The sequence below is a fragment of the Sitophilus oryzae genome, unplaced genomic scaffold (genome assembly GCF_002938485.1).
Source record: "Sitophilus oryzae breed Bouriz unplaced genomic scaffold, Soryzae_2.0 scaffold_1396_pilon_pilon, whole genome shotgun sequence".
NCBI classification, from domain to species: domain Eukaryota; kingdom Metazoa; phylum Arthropoda; class Insecta; order Coleoptera; family Curculionidae; genus Sitophilus; species Sitophilus oryzae.
Window position 1 is genome coordinate 7,023,074 of NW_022146055.1, and position 15,766 is coordinate 7,038,839.

At 32.8% G+C, this 15,766-nt stretch overlaps 1 protein-coding gene across 2 annotated transcripts in view; it reads right to left on the minus strand.

Annotated features, from left to right (window-relative positions):
• Window positions 1-5,167: 5,167 nt before the first annotated feature.
• Window positions 5,168-15,766, minus strand: part of LOC115875981 (scavenger receptor class B member 1-like) — a 116,054-nt gene continuing 105,455 nt past the window's right edge. The window contains exons 5-9 of one of the 2 annotated variants that reach the window (XM_030891620.1): window positions 14,794-14,994; window positions 13,131-13,358; window positions 10,566-10,859; window positions 8,402-8,527; window positions 5,168-6,281 (exon numbers count right to left, since the gene is read on the minus strand). In XM_030891620.1, the coding sequence (XP_030747480.1) occupies window positions 5,949-6,281; window positions 8,402-8,527; window positions 10,566-10,859; window positions 13,131-13,358; window positions 14,794-14,994 (1,182 nt within the window). In that variant the 3' untranslated portion in view covers window positions 5,168-5,948. The remainder of the gene's footprint in view (window positions 6,282-8,401; window positions 8,528-10,565; window positions 10,860-13,130; window positions 13,359-14,793; window positions 14,995-15,766) is intronic. The other variant, XM_030891621.1, reaches the window with a different exon arrangement.

Consider the following 15,766-nt stretch of genomic DNA (forward strand, 5'->3'; position numbering starts at 1 on the left):
AGTGAAAAATAAGTAAAAAGAACCCGCAAGCCACGCCCCCTCCGCCGACGCATAAATACGCGCTACGCCGACGCGGAGGCATCAGTCTAGTGTGAGCAATCGGAGCAAACACACCTCTGAAGATGCTAGCCACTCGTGCTAGCGAAACGTTAGGAAGCAATTCTAACCGACGACGGCCTAATAACCCGAAAAACCAAAATTCTTTAATAACTCAACTTCTCTGGATTTGATCAAAAGCAAAAATGGATTGAATCAGTTCGACGAAACAACTGAGTAAACAAAGTGCTCATCACATATGAGAAGATAAAATATAATTTGCAATATTAATGGTATAATTTTTTTCAATCAACTAGTGATTAAGTGTTTTATGAATATCTTCTCAAATTAGAAGTATGTACCTTTAAAAAATTTCGTTGTAGCCGAAATAGCTCCAATCATGACCCCACTAACAAAACCGGTGCGTGAAACTATACTCTCTACCTTAGTAGAACTCATCTAAAAAGTTTTTTAACTTGAATAATATATTATAATAAGTTAGACCTTCTTAAGATATCAAAATATTTACTTTTTTATTTTTACTATTTTCACAAATTATACTTCCTTGCACTTTTAGAATAATTAAATAATACATTTTTTGTATACTCGTTATTTAAACCTGTGTTATATGTCTATACCATTTTGGCGAAACCTTGGGTCGGGGTTTACATTTATAGGAGTGAATCGCTATGGCAATCTAGTAAGTCGGAGAAAGCAAAAATACGAAGTATTTATTATATAATCACTTAATCTGAAGCTAGATTTCATGCGCTTGGGAAAATACTTGCCTTCTGTCTTTATTCAGTACATCTTATTTTACTAAGAGTGTTGACCTTCGTATACACGAAAATCCGCACCCAAGGCCAGCAGTGGGATTCTGTAAGCTCTGTAGCAAGAAATTTCTTGCCTAGCCTATGTTATTTTCATACGATTGATGAGTCACAATACAGGAAATATGGTTACAGAATCGCACTGCAGAAATGCCGACCCTAGTATACCAGTTGTTTACGATATTCTCCGATGGTGGTAGCACCGGCGGAGAATGCACCAAGCCTATAGGAATTGTTTATATATTTATTTTCGTTATTAATGTCATTATGAGAACGTAACTTTTAATCGTTGATGTTTCACGTGGTAAAACTTAATTTATATGTTTCTTTTTAAATACATTTATTTTAACACATCTTAGTTTATGTATTATTTGTTAATTAATACAAATATTAATACGCTGTGCTGTTAATTTTCCGCACGTGTAGATTGGTCCTTTTTGCCTGTTTTACATGGCTAGGTATAGTAGGTAAATTTAGTTTATAATCACAGATAACATAAGTACAGGGTGGTCCGAACCGTATTCCGGAAACTTCGGCAGCACGTTCTGCAGATAAAAATAAGTAAAAAAGTTCGTATAAATGTATGTCCTAAAATGATTAGTTTCGGAGATACAGGGTGTAGAAGTTTCGTTTTTATTTCGATTTTTTTCAAATAATTTCTAAAATAACGTCAATATTTGGATGAAAATTGGTGTCTGGGAGTATTTTGACGTGAGAAATTTGATTTTGATGTCAATATGACTTCTACTTGTAGAGGGCGCCACCTACGGTGTTGTAACTGTTTTGAAGAGTAATAACTTTTCGTCCGTATCTGTATAAAACTACTAAGTAAAAAATATGCATTTACGACATTTTTAACGTAAAAAAGGTATCTTGGTAAAAATCGTTACGAGTAACAGTTTTCGAGATATTTGGAATTGAAATTATCAATGCCTGTCATCATTGACATGTCAACATGTCAACTAAATAGTTATTATTATTAGACTGAAATCATAGATTTGAAATGTTTTTGTGCCAAAAGTTTAACAGAAACTGTTTTATCATAATTTTTTCGCAGATTAATTTAAAAAATTAAAAATTTCTTAAATTTATTATTTTAGTCAAATAACTATCTACTCAACGTGTTTATTTTTTTGTCAGTAATGACATGTATTGTCTATTTCCATTCTAAATATCTTGAGAACGGTTGCTCGTAGCGATTTTTAACAAGAGACATTTTTTACATAAGAAGTCACGGAAATATATTATATTTTTTCACTCAGTAGTTTTATACAGGTACGGACGAAAAGTTATTACTCTTCAAAACAGTTAAAACATATGTAGATGGCGCCCCCTACAAATAAGAGTCATATTGGCATCAAAATCAAATTTCTCATGTCAAAAAACTCCCAGACATCAATTTTCAATTAAATACTGACATTACTTCAGAAATTATTTGGAAAAAATCGAAATAAAAATGAAACTTCTACACCCTGCATTTCCGAAACTAAGCATTTTAGGACATACATTTATACGAATTTTTCTACTTATTTTTACCTGTAGAATATGCTGCCGAACTTTCCGGAATACAGTTCGGACCACCCTGTATAATGTTATCTGTGTTATAATTGTATTTAAAATAATGAACCAGGAAAATAAAAAATACATAATTTTTTTACAAAATTTATTAAACCATGTATATCATTATACTTAGATAATGCTACTGTTATATTTTTACAACGCAACATCAAATATTTAGCACCAATTTGACAAAAATGACGTATTTTATTTAACTCTTATTCCTATATCACCTGGATTAAACACTGACCAAAATGTCCTTGTATATGAATATAGATGATTTAATTATTAACGTAAATTTGTTTCGACATAAGTATCATTTAATCATCAACATTGATACACATAAAATTCATTTTCTACAATCTTAATACCTCTACAAATATCTTATAATACTGAATTCAGAATTATATGATATGATATAAATCATTTTATGTCGTTTCCATACAGGTGTAGAAAAAAATTAAGATAACTACTATATATCATGCATTTAATGCAATTACCTAATCTAGATCTATCAAAGCCATCTTAAAATTATATCGATCTATGATCTACCAAAATCCTACATTTTAAATATCACATTGTTTACATATCGTAAAAAAATAATTTGATTATGTTAAATACAAACCAAATTATTTTATTAACCAAATAAATTGACAGTTTTGATGAGAACATCAATGAGCAATAATCGTTTTATGTATAATTCGTAAAAAATAATGTACAAACACGTGATACTACATATCTTATTTATTTACAATACAAAAGTCAGTAAATATTAAAAAATATTATTAATTAGTAACATAAATAGCCGATATACCTAATTATCGAAAAAAAGCGGCGCCAAGGAAATGACCGATGACATTTTCCATATAATTTTACATAGAAAATGACAACGCTCCTTATATAGTAAACGCCACGAATGTTTGGGAGTGATTCATCGCTTGATGAAGTTAGAATCGACACGCCCAAGACGATACTATATCGCGTTTCTTTGATTGATTCGTTTTTGTGCGTCAGTCCATTGGTGTGCTCGCAGTGCGACCAATGGGGCATCCCAGTTTATTTTTATAACCAAATATATGTTTTGACAAGACTTTGACAGTTCAAACAACAAATTACAACAGATTATATATTGATTATTATATGACTTAAAACACCACGGCACTGGAATTAAGTTTTATGTGACCTGGAACAGATTAGTTCACATGGTAGCGACCGATGAATCACTCCCAAACATTCGTGGCGTTTACTATATCTAAACTATCTTCGCCGTTTTTTTCATTTGTATGGTATTTGGGCAATATTAAGATCTGTTCAAATTGTAAAAAACTCTCAAGAAACCTGTCGTAAGTTGGGAAGTTTTTATAATTTTAAAATGCATTTGCACTTTTATACCGGGTGCGCCTCAAAAGTGGCTCATCCCTATAACTGATATTTTTTGAGATAAAAAAAAACGAGATTTGGTATGTTAGTATATGACATAAATTAGAATTGATTGACGTATTCAATTATTGTTCCCGGTCACTTCCTGTTTCACCAAAACTGACTACTTTTGATTCTTAATTGGCACCCACGGTATTTTTTTACTTTATTCTATAGAAAATGACACTTCTGAATATGTCAACTTCTGTCATTCTCGCTTAAAAAAATCGTATTTAAATTCCAATCTAGAGTACCATGTCTGTGTTAAAAACACTAATTTTTAATCAAGGAGCCTTGGAAAACTAGATTTGATCGTCTAATCTTTTTCGTGTTCTTGTCCTGGTCTGGTCGGTTAAGAGATGCCCAAATCGCATTTTTAAACTGTACGCACACTGGTGCGATCTGGCGGCGTTCTATTCTGCGGTGGCGATCAGATTCAACTTGTCGAGTTTGATCGCGTGATCGCGACCCAACTGATAGGAATTTTCCGATATTTTGTGTGTTTTTTCTTGTTGCAATTTATAAATGGAGTTAACAGAGCAGCTAATTAAGGCTGTAAACATACACAAAATTCTATATGATTTATCCGATCCAAGTTACAAAAATAATATAATTAAAAATAAAAAGTTTGAGACAAAATTGGAGTTGCAGTTGGATTGGATAGTACATGTATAAATTTTTATTGCTTAAGTTTAAGGAAATATTTAAGAATTTTTTTTTCGGTATACATAATTCACATTTTTAATTTGTACTAGTGATGGGATAACTCGAGCGAAAATTCGCTCGAGTACTCGATTATTGAAATTAATCAGTTTTTCCCATCACTAATTTGTACGTATGTATACCTACAGGATAGCTCACTACATATAGGAACGGCCGGCGGTGAACGTGAACGTGTTGGTGTGTGCTAGAATGATCGCTCATGTTATCGCTGCCCTGATCGTGATCGTGATCGCGGCCGTGATCGCGCCAGTGTGCGTGTAGCTTTAACGAACCTCATTTTTTTCAAATGGAACGAGGGTGGCTCATTAGCATATTTGGAAAAGGCAATTTTTTATGAATAATTTGGTACCACACAATTTGATATTTCGAGTCAAATTACGACCTCTAAATTGAAATTAAAAAAATCTATTTTTTTTAATGCAATATGCCAAAAGTTGACATATGATATCTATCTCCGAGTCTATCTCTATTCAGAGTGTCATTTTCTATCGAATAAAATAAAAAAAATTACCGAGGGTGCCATTTATTAAAAATCAAAAGTTGTAGTCATTTCCGGTGGAACAGGAAGTGACTGAAAAGAATTGAATATGTTAATCAATCCTAATATTATATGTCATATACTTAAACATATAGAAAATCACATTTTTTATCTGAAAAAAAAGTTATAGGGGTGAACCACTTTTGAGACGCACCCGGTATTAGTGAACTGAGCTCTGTAGTTCGTATTTGTACGTTTAATTATCAATATGATAATTATCTATGTTTGTACAATATGATCGAAAAAAAAATGGCGACAGCGATGGCTATGAAATGAATATCGTTGTCATTTTATGTGTAAAATTATATATGGGTAATGTTATCGATCGTCACTTCCAAGCCAGCTAGACGTCGTTTTTTTCGATCGTACGGTATTTTAAAACACAGGCAAGAATTTTGACTTGTACTTCATATCTAAATTAGTATAATTTTTTTCAGTAAAATTATTATTTATGGATAGTTCTAGCAACTAATATGGCATATCTAAAATGCTTTGATAATAAAAGATATTGAGCAATTTGAAGGAAATTTCCAACAAGTTTGAACATCTGCAGCTTCATTTTTTATTTACTGGCAGTGGTGCGGCTAGAACAATAAAGATGATGTCATAATCATGTTTTATTCTCTTTACGCACCACAATTCTTAGTTAAGAATCCCTCTCTAGTACAACACCCTAACTTAACATTATCATAAATAAGTTAAAAAAATCACATAAATAACCAACTTCAAACTTCAGATTTGAATCATCACTGAATCTGCAAAAAGGAACATGTCTGAGTGGTTTTTGAACTAGTAAAAATTTTCTATGTCCTATTGATTTCTTGCTAGTTTTGTTCAACGTATTTTCATTCGTGTCCTTCCGCATTTATAATTTGATTTAACGGAGTTACTAAACTATTGAAATATACTTCCAGCTCTTTTGACGTTAAACTTGACCTTTTTTCTGGAATATAACTGGAAAGTTTCCTGTCTATATTCATGACCAGTTCATCTTCGATCCATGGCATTTCGTTGTTTCGTTGGACAGTTTTCGATTTGGTGAATTTATGTACAGAGTATATTAGGAAAACGGCACCTAATACGAAGGAGGCGTACATGATGCAAGTTTGAGCTGTTGGAATGATCTCCAGGTAGAATTTAAAACGCAGGTTGAGCTTTGGAGGCAGTTTGTACATTCCCTGAAATAGGAAAAAATCACATAGATTAATATAAAAAAAAACAAAATTGATTTTTATGTTTTAAAAGTCAATTAATTTTAATAAACCATAATTTTAGTTTGGTTTGGTTGTTTGATATCAATCAATTAAACTTTTAGTTACGTAATCGAGGGCGCGATTTTTAAATTCATTGTTGCCAACCATGGCCATATTCGGCACCGGACTGACTAACTGGAATTTAAATTTCGTGAGGTGGTAGCTCTGCTGTAAAATATGTTAAGTTGCCACATTTATATATTTATTTCCTGACATTGTCATTCGTTTTGACACTTTAGTTTTGTATTACGAGTTTATGGTTTAAATAAATAATATTGTTATGATACTGTTGCGGACCCGTGTGGACTCGACTTAACCTAACTATATGTCCCGCCCTCAGATGACCTTAACATCGCATTAAAGAATAGACACCGTAATGACTCATTCGTTCGAGAAGAATCGAGTCCCACTGGAATGGAGTAGTACATACGAGAACATTCGAAACCTTCTCTATGCACCTAACGATCTATGGACTATTCTAGAAATCTTTAGCTGTAGGTATAAAAGCCGGCGGCTGTGGCCTAGAGAGGGCAGTTATAAATAGACAAGTACAGTTGACGCGCTAAAATTCAAAAATAAATTCTTAGTTATAAATCGTTTGTAAATAGTTCTTTAAGTCTTTTATCGTTATCGTTTTTGTTAATTAGTGTTAAATGAATAGTGTTTAAATAAATTGTGACTTTCTATCCACACGGAACCGACGAAAAACGTAACAATACTTTAAGCTTAAAATGTTTACAAGCAGACTTTGCAGTCGAACGTTGTTCTTTTTCGAAACTCTTTTGGTGCGAAGAATACAAGATAGCTTAATAGCCGTAAAAAAAACTCATCGCAACTTTATTAGAATATTTTGAACGGGAAAGCGGTAGTAATGTGCCTTTATATCCCTTAAGTGCTGTTAAGAAGGTGAGTTTTGTTGATGTAAATAATAACTGTTTATATGTGTAGTTATAATTAATTTATTGTTGTTTCCTAAAATATTTTGATTAAAAGAAAATATGTAAAAGTGGACAACGCTGTACCGGTCGGGCTTAATCACGTGACTAAAAACTTATTTGATATAAACTATATCTATAATATAATATAATTTTTTATGTATGTTCCTAATATTTCTAGGTTGACAAAGTATCTCTGATTGATCTGGCATTACAATTTGGTTAGTATCGCATTATACAGCGGCCAGCACCAGCGGCGCGGCGGCGGCCTAGCGTGGCGTCAATACAAGGGGATGTAATAAATAACTTCAATTAACATTTTACCAACACAATAAAGTTTTTTTTATTAAAGTTTTTAATTTTGAAGTTACAAAAATAAAATATACAAAAAATGTAACAAGTTAAAATAATAATCAAACCAATTTAAAAAAAGTACTAAATTTAGGTAAAAAAACAAAGCTGTGAACAACAAGGCCAACAAAAAAATTTATTGAGTGCCTTACAACCACATAATGAGTGTTCACTTTTATCCTTGTCTTTTATAAACATTTTGAGTAAAATGACGAATACACGATTTTAATTTAGTATTAAATATGCTTTGAAGGTCCTTCTTCAATAGTTTTTAATTTTTCTGAATACACCATAGAACTGAAGGATTATTGCAAAATTATTTCTATTTTACAGCCGCACTCAGAATCCATCATCGTGACGCGCGACGATATTTTTTATTTTATACCGCGAACGAGATGTGTTTTTGCGGTTGCATCATCCACCGACTAAAACAGCGAACGGGAGACGTAATCGCGGTCGGAAAGTTCACTGACCCCGGCCCGCGTCTGGCGGCGTTGAAGATGTAACGAGGACAGTCGCATCGTGCTGTCGAGATATTTTTAGCGTTTAGCGTAGGTCTTTAGCATTATCTATAAAGCTCGATCAACACACACATTAAATAATTATTGAAATTTACTGAGAATTTTAATTTATTATAGGAGATCTCGGTGACTTTATTAAATATAAACTATAAACAATATTTTGAAGGGATGCGACGCATCACCTGCATCAATCGCTTCGCCGCTGATTTTTTAAATTTATTCCATATTTTATACTTACAATTTCAGTCCATAGTAGTGGCAAGACCATATTAGCGAACTTTTCCGTATTGGCTATATTTTGAATATCTCCTAGTGCCATATTAATCTGATATCGTACAGCAAGATTTATAGGCAATCCAGAGTCCTAAAAAATATAAAATAAAATAAATATGTGTAACAGAAATATGTTCAGAGAATGTGAAATCCCTATTAAATGGGAAATTATGTCATTTATCCATGTTAGTGTCCATAAGTACTCACTATGCGTTCATGCGGTTCGCCTTGTAACTCCATAGTCACTATAGGTTGATGAGTCGATGCAATGTGCTGAGCCGCGGTTCAAAGAGAAGTCGGTTTTTGGACGAACCAAACGACAAGGAAAATAAATCTAAATAAATATCACGAACACAATGGACCTAATTTGAAACGATCTAACGAATCGCATTGACAAACCGCATTAACGCATAATGAGATGAGTATGGGGTGACAAACCGCATCTATGCATTGCATTGGCGAACCGCATCATACTCATGACTATGTGTACAACGACGCATCAGCGCATAGAAGTATAAGGCTTTATTGTCTGTCAAATTTAAAGTAAAGAAGTGAGATATTTGCCTGATTTATATTTTAAAGTTGTTTTTTGGAAGAAATGCATATATACTCGTATACATGAATATTGAGAGTGAAGAACCATATATAAGCGATACCAATTAAACGTTTAGTTACGTAATCGAGGGTCAAACGTTCTGTAGCATCCCTGTGACGTAGTTGCAGCTTCGCCCCTATTGGTCCAAAACAGGGCCATGTAAGTGAAATATTAAAAATGGTTCCAGCAAAAGTTTCCCAATTATGACGGATGATGGCGCTGATCGTCAAAATTTTTGGACAGGGATTTTGCTTACCGACAATACGACGTGAGCTACGACCGGACAGGACCAATCAGAATGAATGATCAGTCCACAGAATATACTAACGAAAAAGAAGCCCAAGTTCCTTGTAATAAATCGGTTCCATTTTCGTAACGCCATCTCTCGACACTTAAAAATCAAATTTTATTATTGTCAGATATTGACATTTGCATTGTTAATATTGACAGTTTTAATATTTTGCGCCTCTGCATCTTGGAGGAAAAACTATTTTTAATGAACTGTTATTTCCATTTAAGTTTCTCAGCCATGGTGTTGTGTTACTTTAAGCTTGAAAATGTGTACAAGCAGACCTTGCAGTTGAACATTGTTCTTTTTAGAACCTCTTTTAGTGCGAAGTGTACAAGATAGCTTAATAACCGTAAAAAAATTATCGCAACTTTATTAGAATATTTTGACCGGGAAAGCGGTAGTAATGACCCTTTATATCCCTTAAATGCTGTTAAGGAGGTGAGTTTTGTTGATCTAAATAATCATTATTGTCATTCGTTTAGACACTTTAGTTTTGTATTACGAGTTTTTGGTTTAAATGAATTGTGTTGTGATAATTTAAGCTTAAAAATGTTTACTAGCAGATCTAGCAGCCGAACATTGTTCTTTTTAGAACCTCTTAGTGCGGAGTGGGTACAAGATAGCTTAATAGTCCTTGCAAAAACTCATCGCAACGTTATTGTTCTTCAACGGGAAAGCGGTAATAATGTCCCTTTATGTCCCTTAAGTGCTGTTAAGGAGGTGAGTTTTGTTGATGTAAATAATAACTGTTTATATATTTATAATTAATTTATTTTTGTTTCCTAAAATATTTTGATTAAAAGAAAACATGTAAAAGTGAGCAAAGCTGTGCCGGTCAAGCTTAATCACGCGACTAAAAGTGTAATTGGTATGATCTATATATAAATAGTCTTAAAAGGTACAATTTTTAAAGTAGATGATAAGAGATAAATAATCAGTAGGTAATCTAAATAATAAATAATTTCTATTTGAAGCTGGATTTCTGGAGAAAACTGTGTAAGAGAATGTTAATATGAGTTTGTATATTTCCAGACATTTTTATACAAAAGTATCTCCTATGCTTATTCTAATTATAGTCTGTCCAGCAAAAAATATATGACAGTGACAGTCGTTTGTCATTGTATTTAATAATTAGATACTTTTTTCTGGTATTATTTGGGATATCCACTGTCAAAATCATATACATCCCTCTGAACATACTAAACGAATTATTCAACAAGTAATAAAGGTGATGGTATTTACCGGTTGGATTATAAAATAGCTTCTATGATGGTCGGGATTTGGGTTTAAACCACTTTCTACTTTAGCAAATAAAGCTTTGTCGCCATCAAGGAAATGTGGATAACTGAGGGCAATAGGAAATCCATAATAACAGCCTCTCACATCCAGTAAACCTTTTGGTAAACAGCGGTTTATATTTTCTTCTTTACAGAAACAACGGTTCTTGGCATACTCGCGGCCGTTGTCGTCCGTATCGTTTGCGAAATGGTAGACGTAGGCTTTGAGACCATTCACTCTGGTTTCATTGATGCGAACCTGAAATACAAAAATAGAACGTAAATAATAGAATGAAACAACTAGAAAAATAAATGGAGATTTTAATTAGTTAAGTTAATAATAATTTTATTTCTTTCTTGTTTGGTTTGGTCTGTCAACGGAGAAAGATCGTACGTTAACGGATGTTTTGACACTTTTTTGGCCAATTTAATCTAACCTTAATAAAAATATAATAGTACAAGAGCTAGCACCGTCGGCAAAAACGATAATTTTGAGAAATCTGGTTCTTTAAATTTATCTTTTGCTATGATGCTCTCCTGACCAAACTGCGGGCCGTGTGGCTCCTACCGGTAGACTACTGCCGTTCACTACTGCGTATCACATCTTTACAGGGTACGCCATTTTCATGTGTTTTATGGGATTTCTCGTTTATGAGTAGAGATACAATGATGCGATTTTCACATTACTTTGCTACTTTTTTATGAAACTAAATATGCTACACAAGGTTTGTCCTAACATCCTTAGTTCCTGAAATAAAGGGCGAATTTGTGATGTGCAGTAGTGAACAGGATGTTGAATACAGATATGATGCGCAGTAGTGAACGCAACGTCTACTGGCAGCCAGACGGTCCACACTCAGTTCAAGAGAGCATAGCAAAAAATATATTAAGAACCAACCAATCCAAACCAAACTAAAGCAGCTTTCTTAAAATTCTCTCTCGAAAACGTTCGTTGCTAGCTCTTAGACTATAAGTAAAACAGCGAAATCGTTATGGAAATGAATATATAAAATGACACCAATCAGAAGCAAATCGTATATCCGATGAACGAAGGTATGAAAATGCAATAAATCTAAAAACTGCGTAATTTTCTAACCAATCCAAGTATTTAAATTCAACCAATAAAATTAATATCGTATCGTCGGACAACGGATGCATGAAAATCAAGCTTTATACGCTGTGTCTCGAGTCCCGAGCTTGTTTATGTTTTTAAACGGCAGCCCTTGTATCCCATAAGCATCGTCTTTCACGATATTTTTCTTACAAACTTATTCAAGAGACAAAATTAATTATTAATAATTCAAATAAAATAAATGCTAGTACTTTTTACTAATGAACTTGACTAAACTGACCGGTCTACATTTGTTTAGTCGGCGCTTTAGTTCAAAAATAGAGGTGGGGATGACCACTTTAGAATTAGAATTTAGAATGAGTGGGAGGGGGGTTAATCACTGTGATCTTACAGATCTATTGTGTCCCCCGTACTTGAGTTATAGCTCATTATACAGTCCCAGGGCTTTGACAAAAGCCAGTATCATACAGTATCATAGATAGAGGAAATCATGGATATCATGGATAGATTGGAATGCTCGTCAAAATTTTGAGTCGCGAAATTGTTTTGGGTCGCGACCGTTGTACGCGATCTGGCGCTGCTATAGCGGTTGCTAATACCAACCGCAAACAAAAACAGAAATAATTTTCTCTTGTCCATATCTCTTGTCAAAGTCAGAATCTTCAAAAATTTTAAAATCTTTCAAAATCTAAACCGCTCTCATTGAAAAAATTCCGAAAAGTGTTTAAAGCGTCCATTTTCAAAGTAATTATTCCTATCTTGTGAGTTTAATTTAAGTTTTATTTACTCAAACTCGTGATAATTGTGAAAAACTTAAAAAGCTGTGCTGTGAACTGCAAAAACCATCGTGGGTCGTGGCATAACGTCGGTTTCCAATGTTTCATGGGTATTTCATACATGTTCTTATATAAACTAAAGTTTCTTGTATGCAACACACTGTATTTTATTTATAAAATTAAAATAAATTTATAATAAATTTTAATAAATAATATTTGGCGATATAATTCCGGAAAAAGCCGAAGCGCTCCGAAATTTTCAAAAGCTTTGGGTCGCGACCGTTGCAAGAATAGCGCCAAATAGTGTTTACATTGTCCTTATGGTCACTTTCCAATCTAAACTTGTTTCATTTATCTATGGCCAGTATCTGGGACGGTTTTACTGAGGGATGACCACTTGCGCAAGTAAATAGGAATCCTTTCTATACAATTAACTAAACAGTTTACTAAATCGGGTTGTTTACACCATGCAGGTCACTAAATTTAGTTATTAATTTAGTAACTTGCTTTAGCTATACTTGACATGTGTAAATCAGGCTTTATGTGTTAAATCGATAGTCGACAATCTACATAGTCGAAAAAATTTATAATGAGAACCCTAAATAATAATATTTAAACTTCAAAATGAATATTTAAACTTTTCAAAACATGATATATTATAATGACGACAATGGATACTTACTAGTTCTTTTGCTCGGCACATGCTTTTCCTGAAAAACAGCAACGTGTCGTTCGGTTTGATGCTGCCTGGGAATTTGGTACCGTCAGATGAACCGGATATGTCACCGCAGGGACTGTCCCATTGGGGAATTTTTGTTGCGCCATTGTACGTGTCGATGAGACCGATGTTTGACAGGCCGTGTTTCGTGCCGGTGAAGACGGTTTCGTAGTCGCCTCTGAATTCGTACATCTGAAGTGAAAATTAAATGGGTTTAGCATATGGTAAATACGGTGACAATTCACTTGTCAGAATGCTAATGGGAGAATTAGTATTCGCAATTCGTATTTAAAAATTTGAAATCAATTTGTATTTATAGTTATTGGCTTTGTTCAAAATTTGAATAAAACTTATAATTAGAAAATAATTTTCTTATTTTATATATATTTTTCATTCAATTTTTATTCTAGTCTGTTCCAATCAGAGGACATCTGACAGTGACGTCTGTCATTTTATTTTATACAGGATCCGGCAATTAAATAGTGCGTCGGGCAAGTATGTACGAGGATTTCAGGAAAATATTTTAACTTCTATAGGGTGGCTCAAAAAAGTGTAACTGGACCGGGATGATTTTTTAAACGGAACACCCTGTACATTATTGCTTTTTTGGCTTCCTTTCAGATCACTTTACATAATCCTAGGTATGAGTAAATATATTTCGATAGTTTCAGAGATAATATAAAAGAGATAATAAATAAAAAAATATATTTTTTTCAACCTTCCTTAAAAAGATATTACAAATACAAGAACTGTGCTGAAATCAAAACTATATTAGATATTTACTTTAGATGGTCTATACTTACTTTGCTATAAATATCGTAATCTTAAATCATACAGAGTGTTCAAAATTCTACGCCAAACTTTCTAAAATATAAAATAATTTTTCTTTCTTTTTTTTTAAATCCTATATATTATTTTTTTATTAGATGTAGAGTTAAAAAATGAACATCTTTTGTATTTGAAGTATTTCAAAATTTTTAATGGTGTCGTAGATACACACAGTATTATTTCATATGGCGCTTTCAAAGGTTGAATACGAGACAAAAATGATTGGGTGGCTTTGATAAAAATTTACTGTGGAAAATGCAACATGAAATATAAAACCGCTAATATCTCCGAAACCGTTAAAAATTTTGAAAATACAAAAAATGTTCTTTTTTTAATTCTCCATCTATTGAAAAAATAATATACAGGGCGTTGCATTAAAAAAAGCGAAGAAAATTTATTTTATATTTTGGAAAGTCTAGCATAGGTTTTTGAACATCCTGTATTATTTACGATTACCATATTTATAGCAAAATAAGTACAGACCATCTAAAGTAAATCCCTAGTGACCTAAAAGGAAGCCAAAAATACAATAATATACAGGGTGTTCCATTTAAAAAGATCATCTGACACTGACACTCTTTTAAGCCACTCTGTAGAAGTTAAAACATTTTCCTGAAATAGATCCTAGTACATACTTTAGGTTTGCACTTAAACAAAACTCACAAGTTTTTCATTCTAGGGGCTACAGATGCCCGAGTCACTATTGCCGGACCCTGTAAGTAAATTGAATTTTTTGTCATTTTAATTCCCATGTGAATTGCATTTTCTGTCATGTTTTGATACAAAAAATACTTCTTACCCGATCGATAAGACCAAGCTTATCGAAATAAATCCAGGATGGCATAAAAGTATTTCCCAGATTCATTAGAGCGCTCTTGTATCCAAACATAAATTCTTTAGCTGTCATTTGAACCAGCGGTTGAGAATTGGTTTGTCTAATGATTACGTTCAATCCCAATCTCGTGAATAAGCCTTTTTTCGAAACCACATCTGCTATACTCTGAAAAAAATAATAAAAAATATTAGCTATTAGTTCGCTTTTATAACAGAATTATCCTAAAATGTAAGTTCATGGATCTATTAGCATTTTTAAACACATTTTCCAATATTTTTTAGTGTTTCTGTATCTCATTAGCTTTTAAACTAGTACAGGTATGTAAAATTATATGGGGATTGCCATCAATCATCGTTTCCAAACCAACTGGACGCCGTTTTTTTCCTATAATACGGTACTTTTTTGTTAGACTTCACGCTTAGTGTCGGGATTTTACGTAATTCAATTAGAACTAAATTCCTATTTTAAACGAAGTAAAATAATGTCAAGTATAATGCACTTTTTAACCATTTCGTACATGTGCATCAGAATGCAAATTATTTTGTTACTAAACTCTATAGCAATATTTCTCTTGTCAAATGATATTAGAAAATGCATCAGCAGTGAATTTAAAACAAATAGGTATTTTGTAATGCAACTAATGTTCTATTGATAAATGTTAAATTGTTTATTATATTAGCAAACACTTCTAACCTTGCCCGGGTGGTATACATATAAATAAACAAAATATTGTCATCTATAGACGTACTGCAAAATAAAAAAAAAATCCAACAGTATATGGGAGAGTTGCAAGTAACCCTGTTTTATTTTACTTAATTTTTACATTTTTCTTTTTAGCAAGTAAATAAGTATTTACATATTATACAGGGTGTCCCACTTAAGATGGATACAAGCCAATATCTTGATTGTTGAGCGATCTTTTTCATTTTTGGCAGGA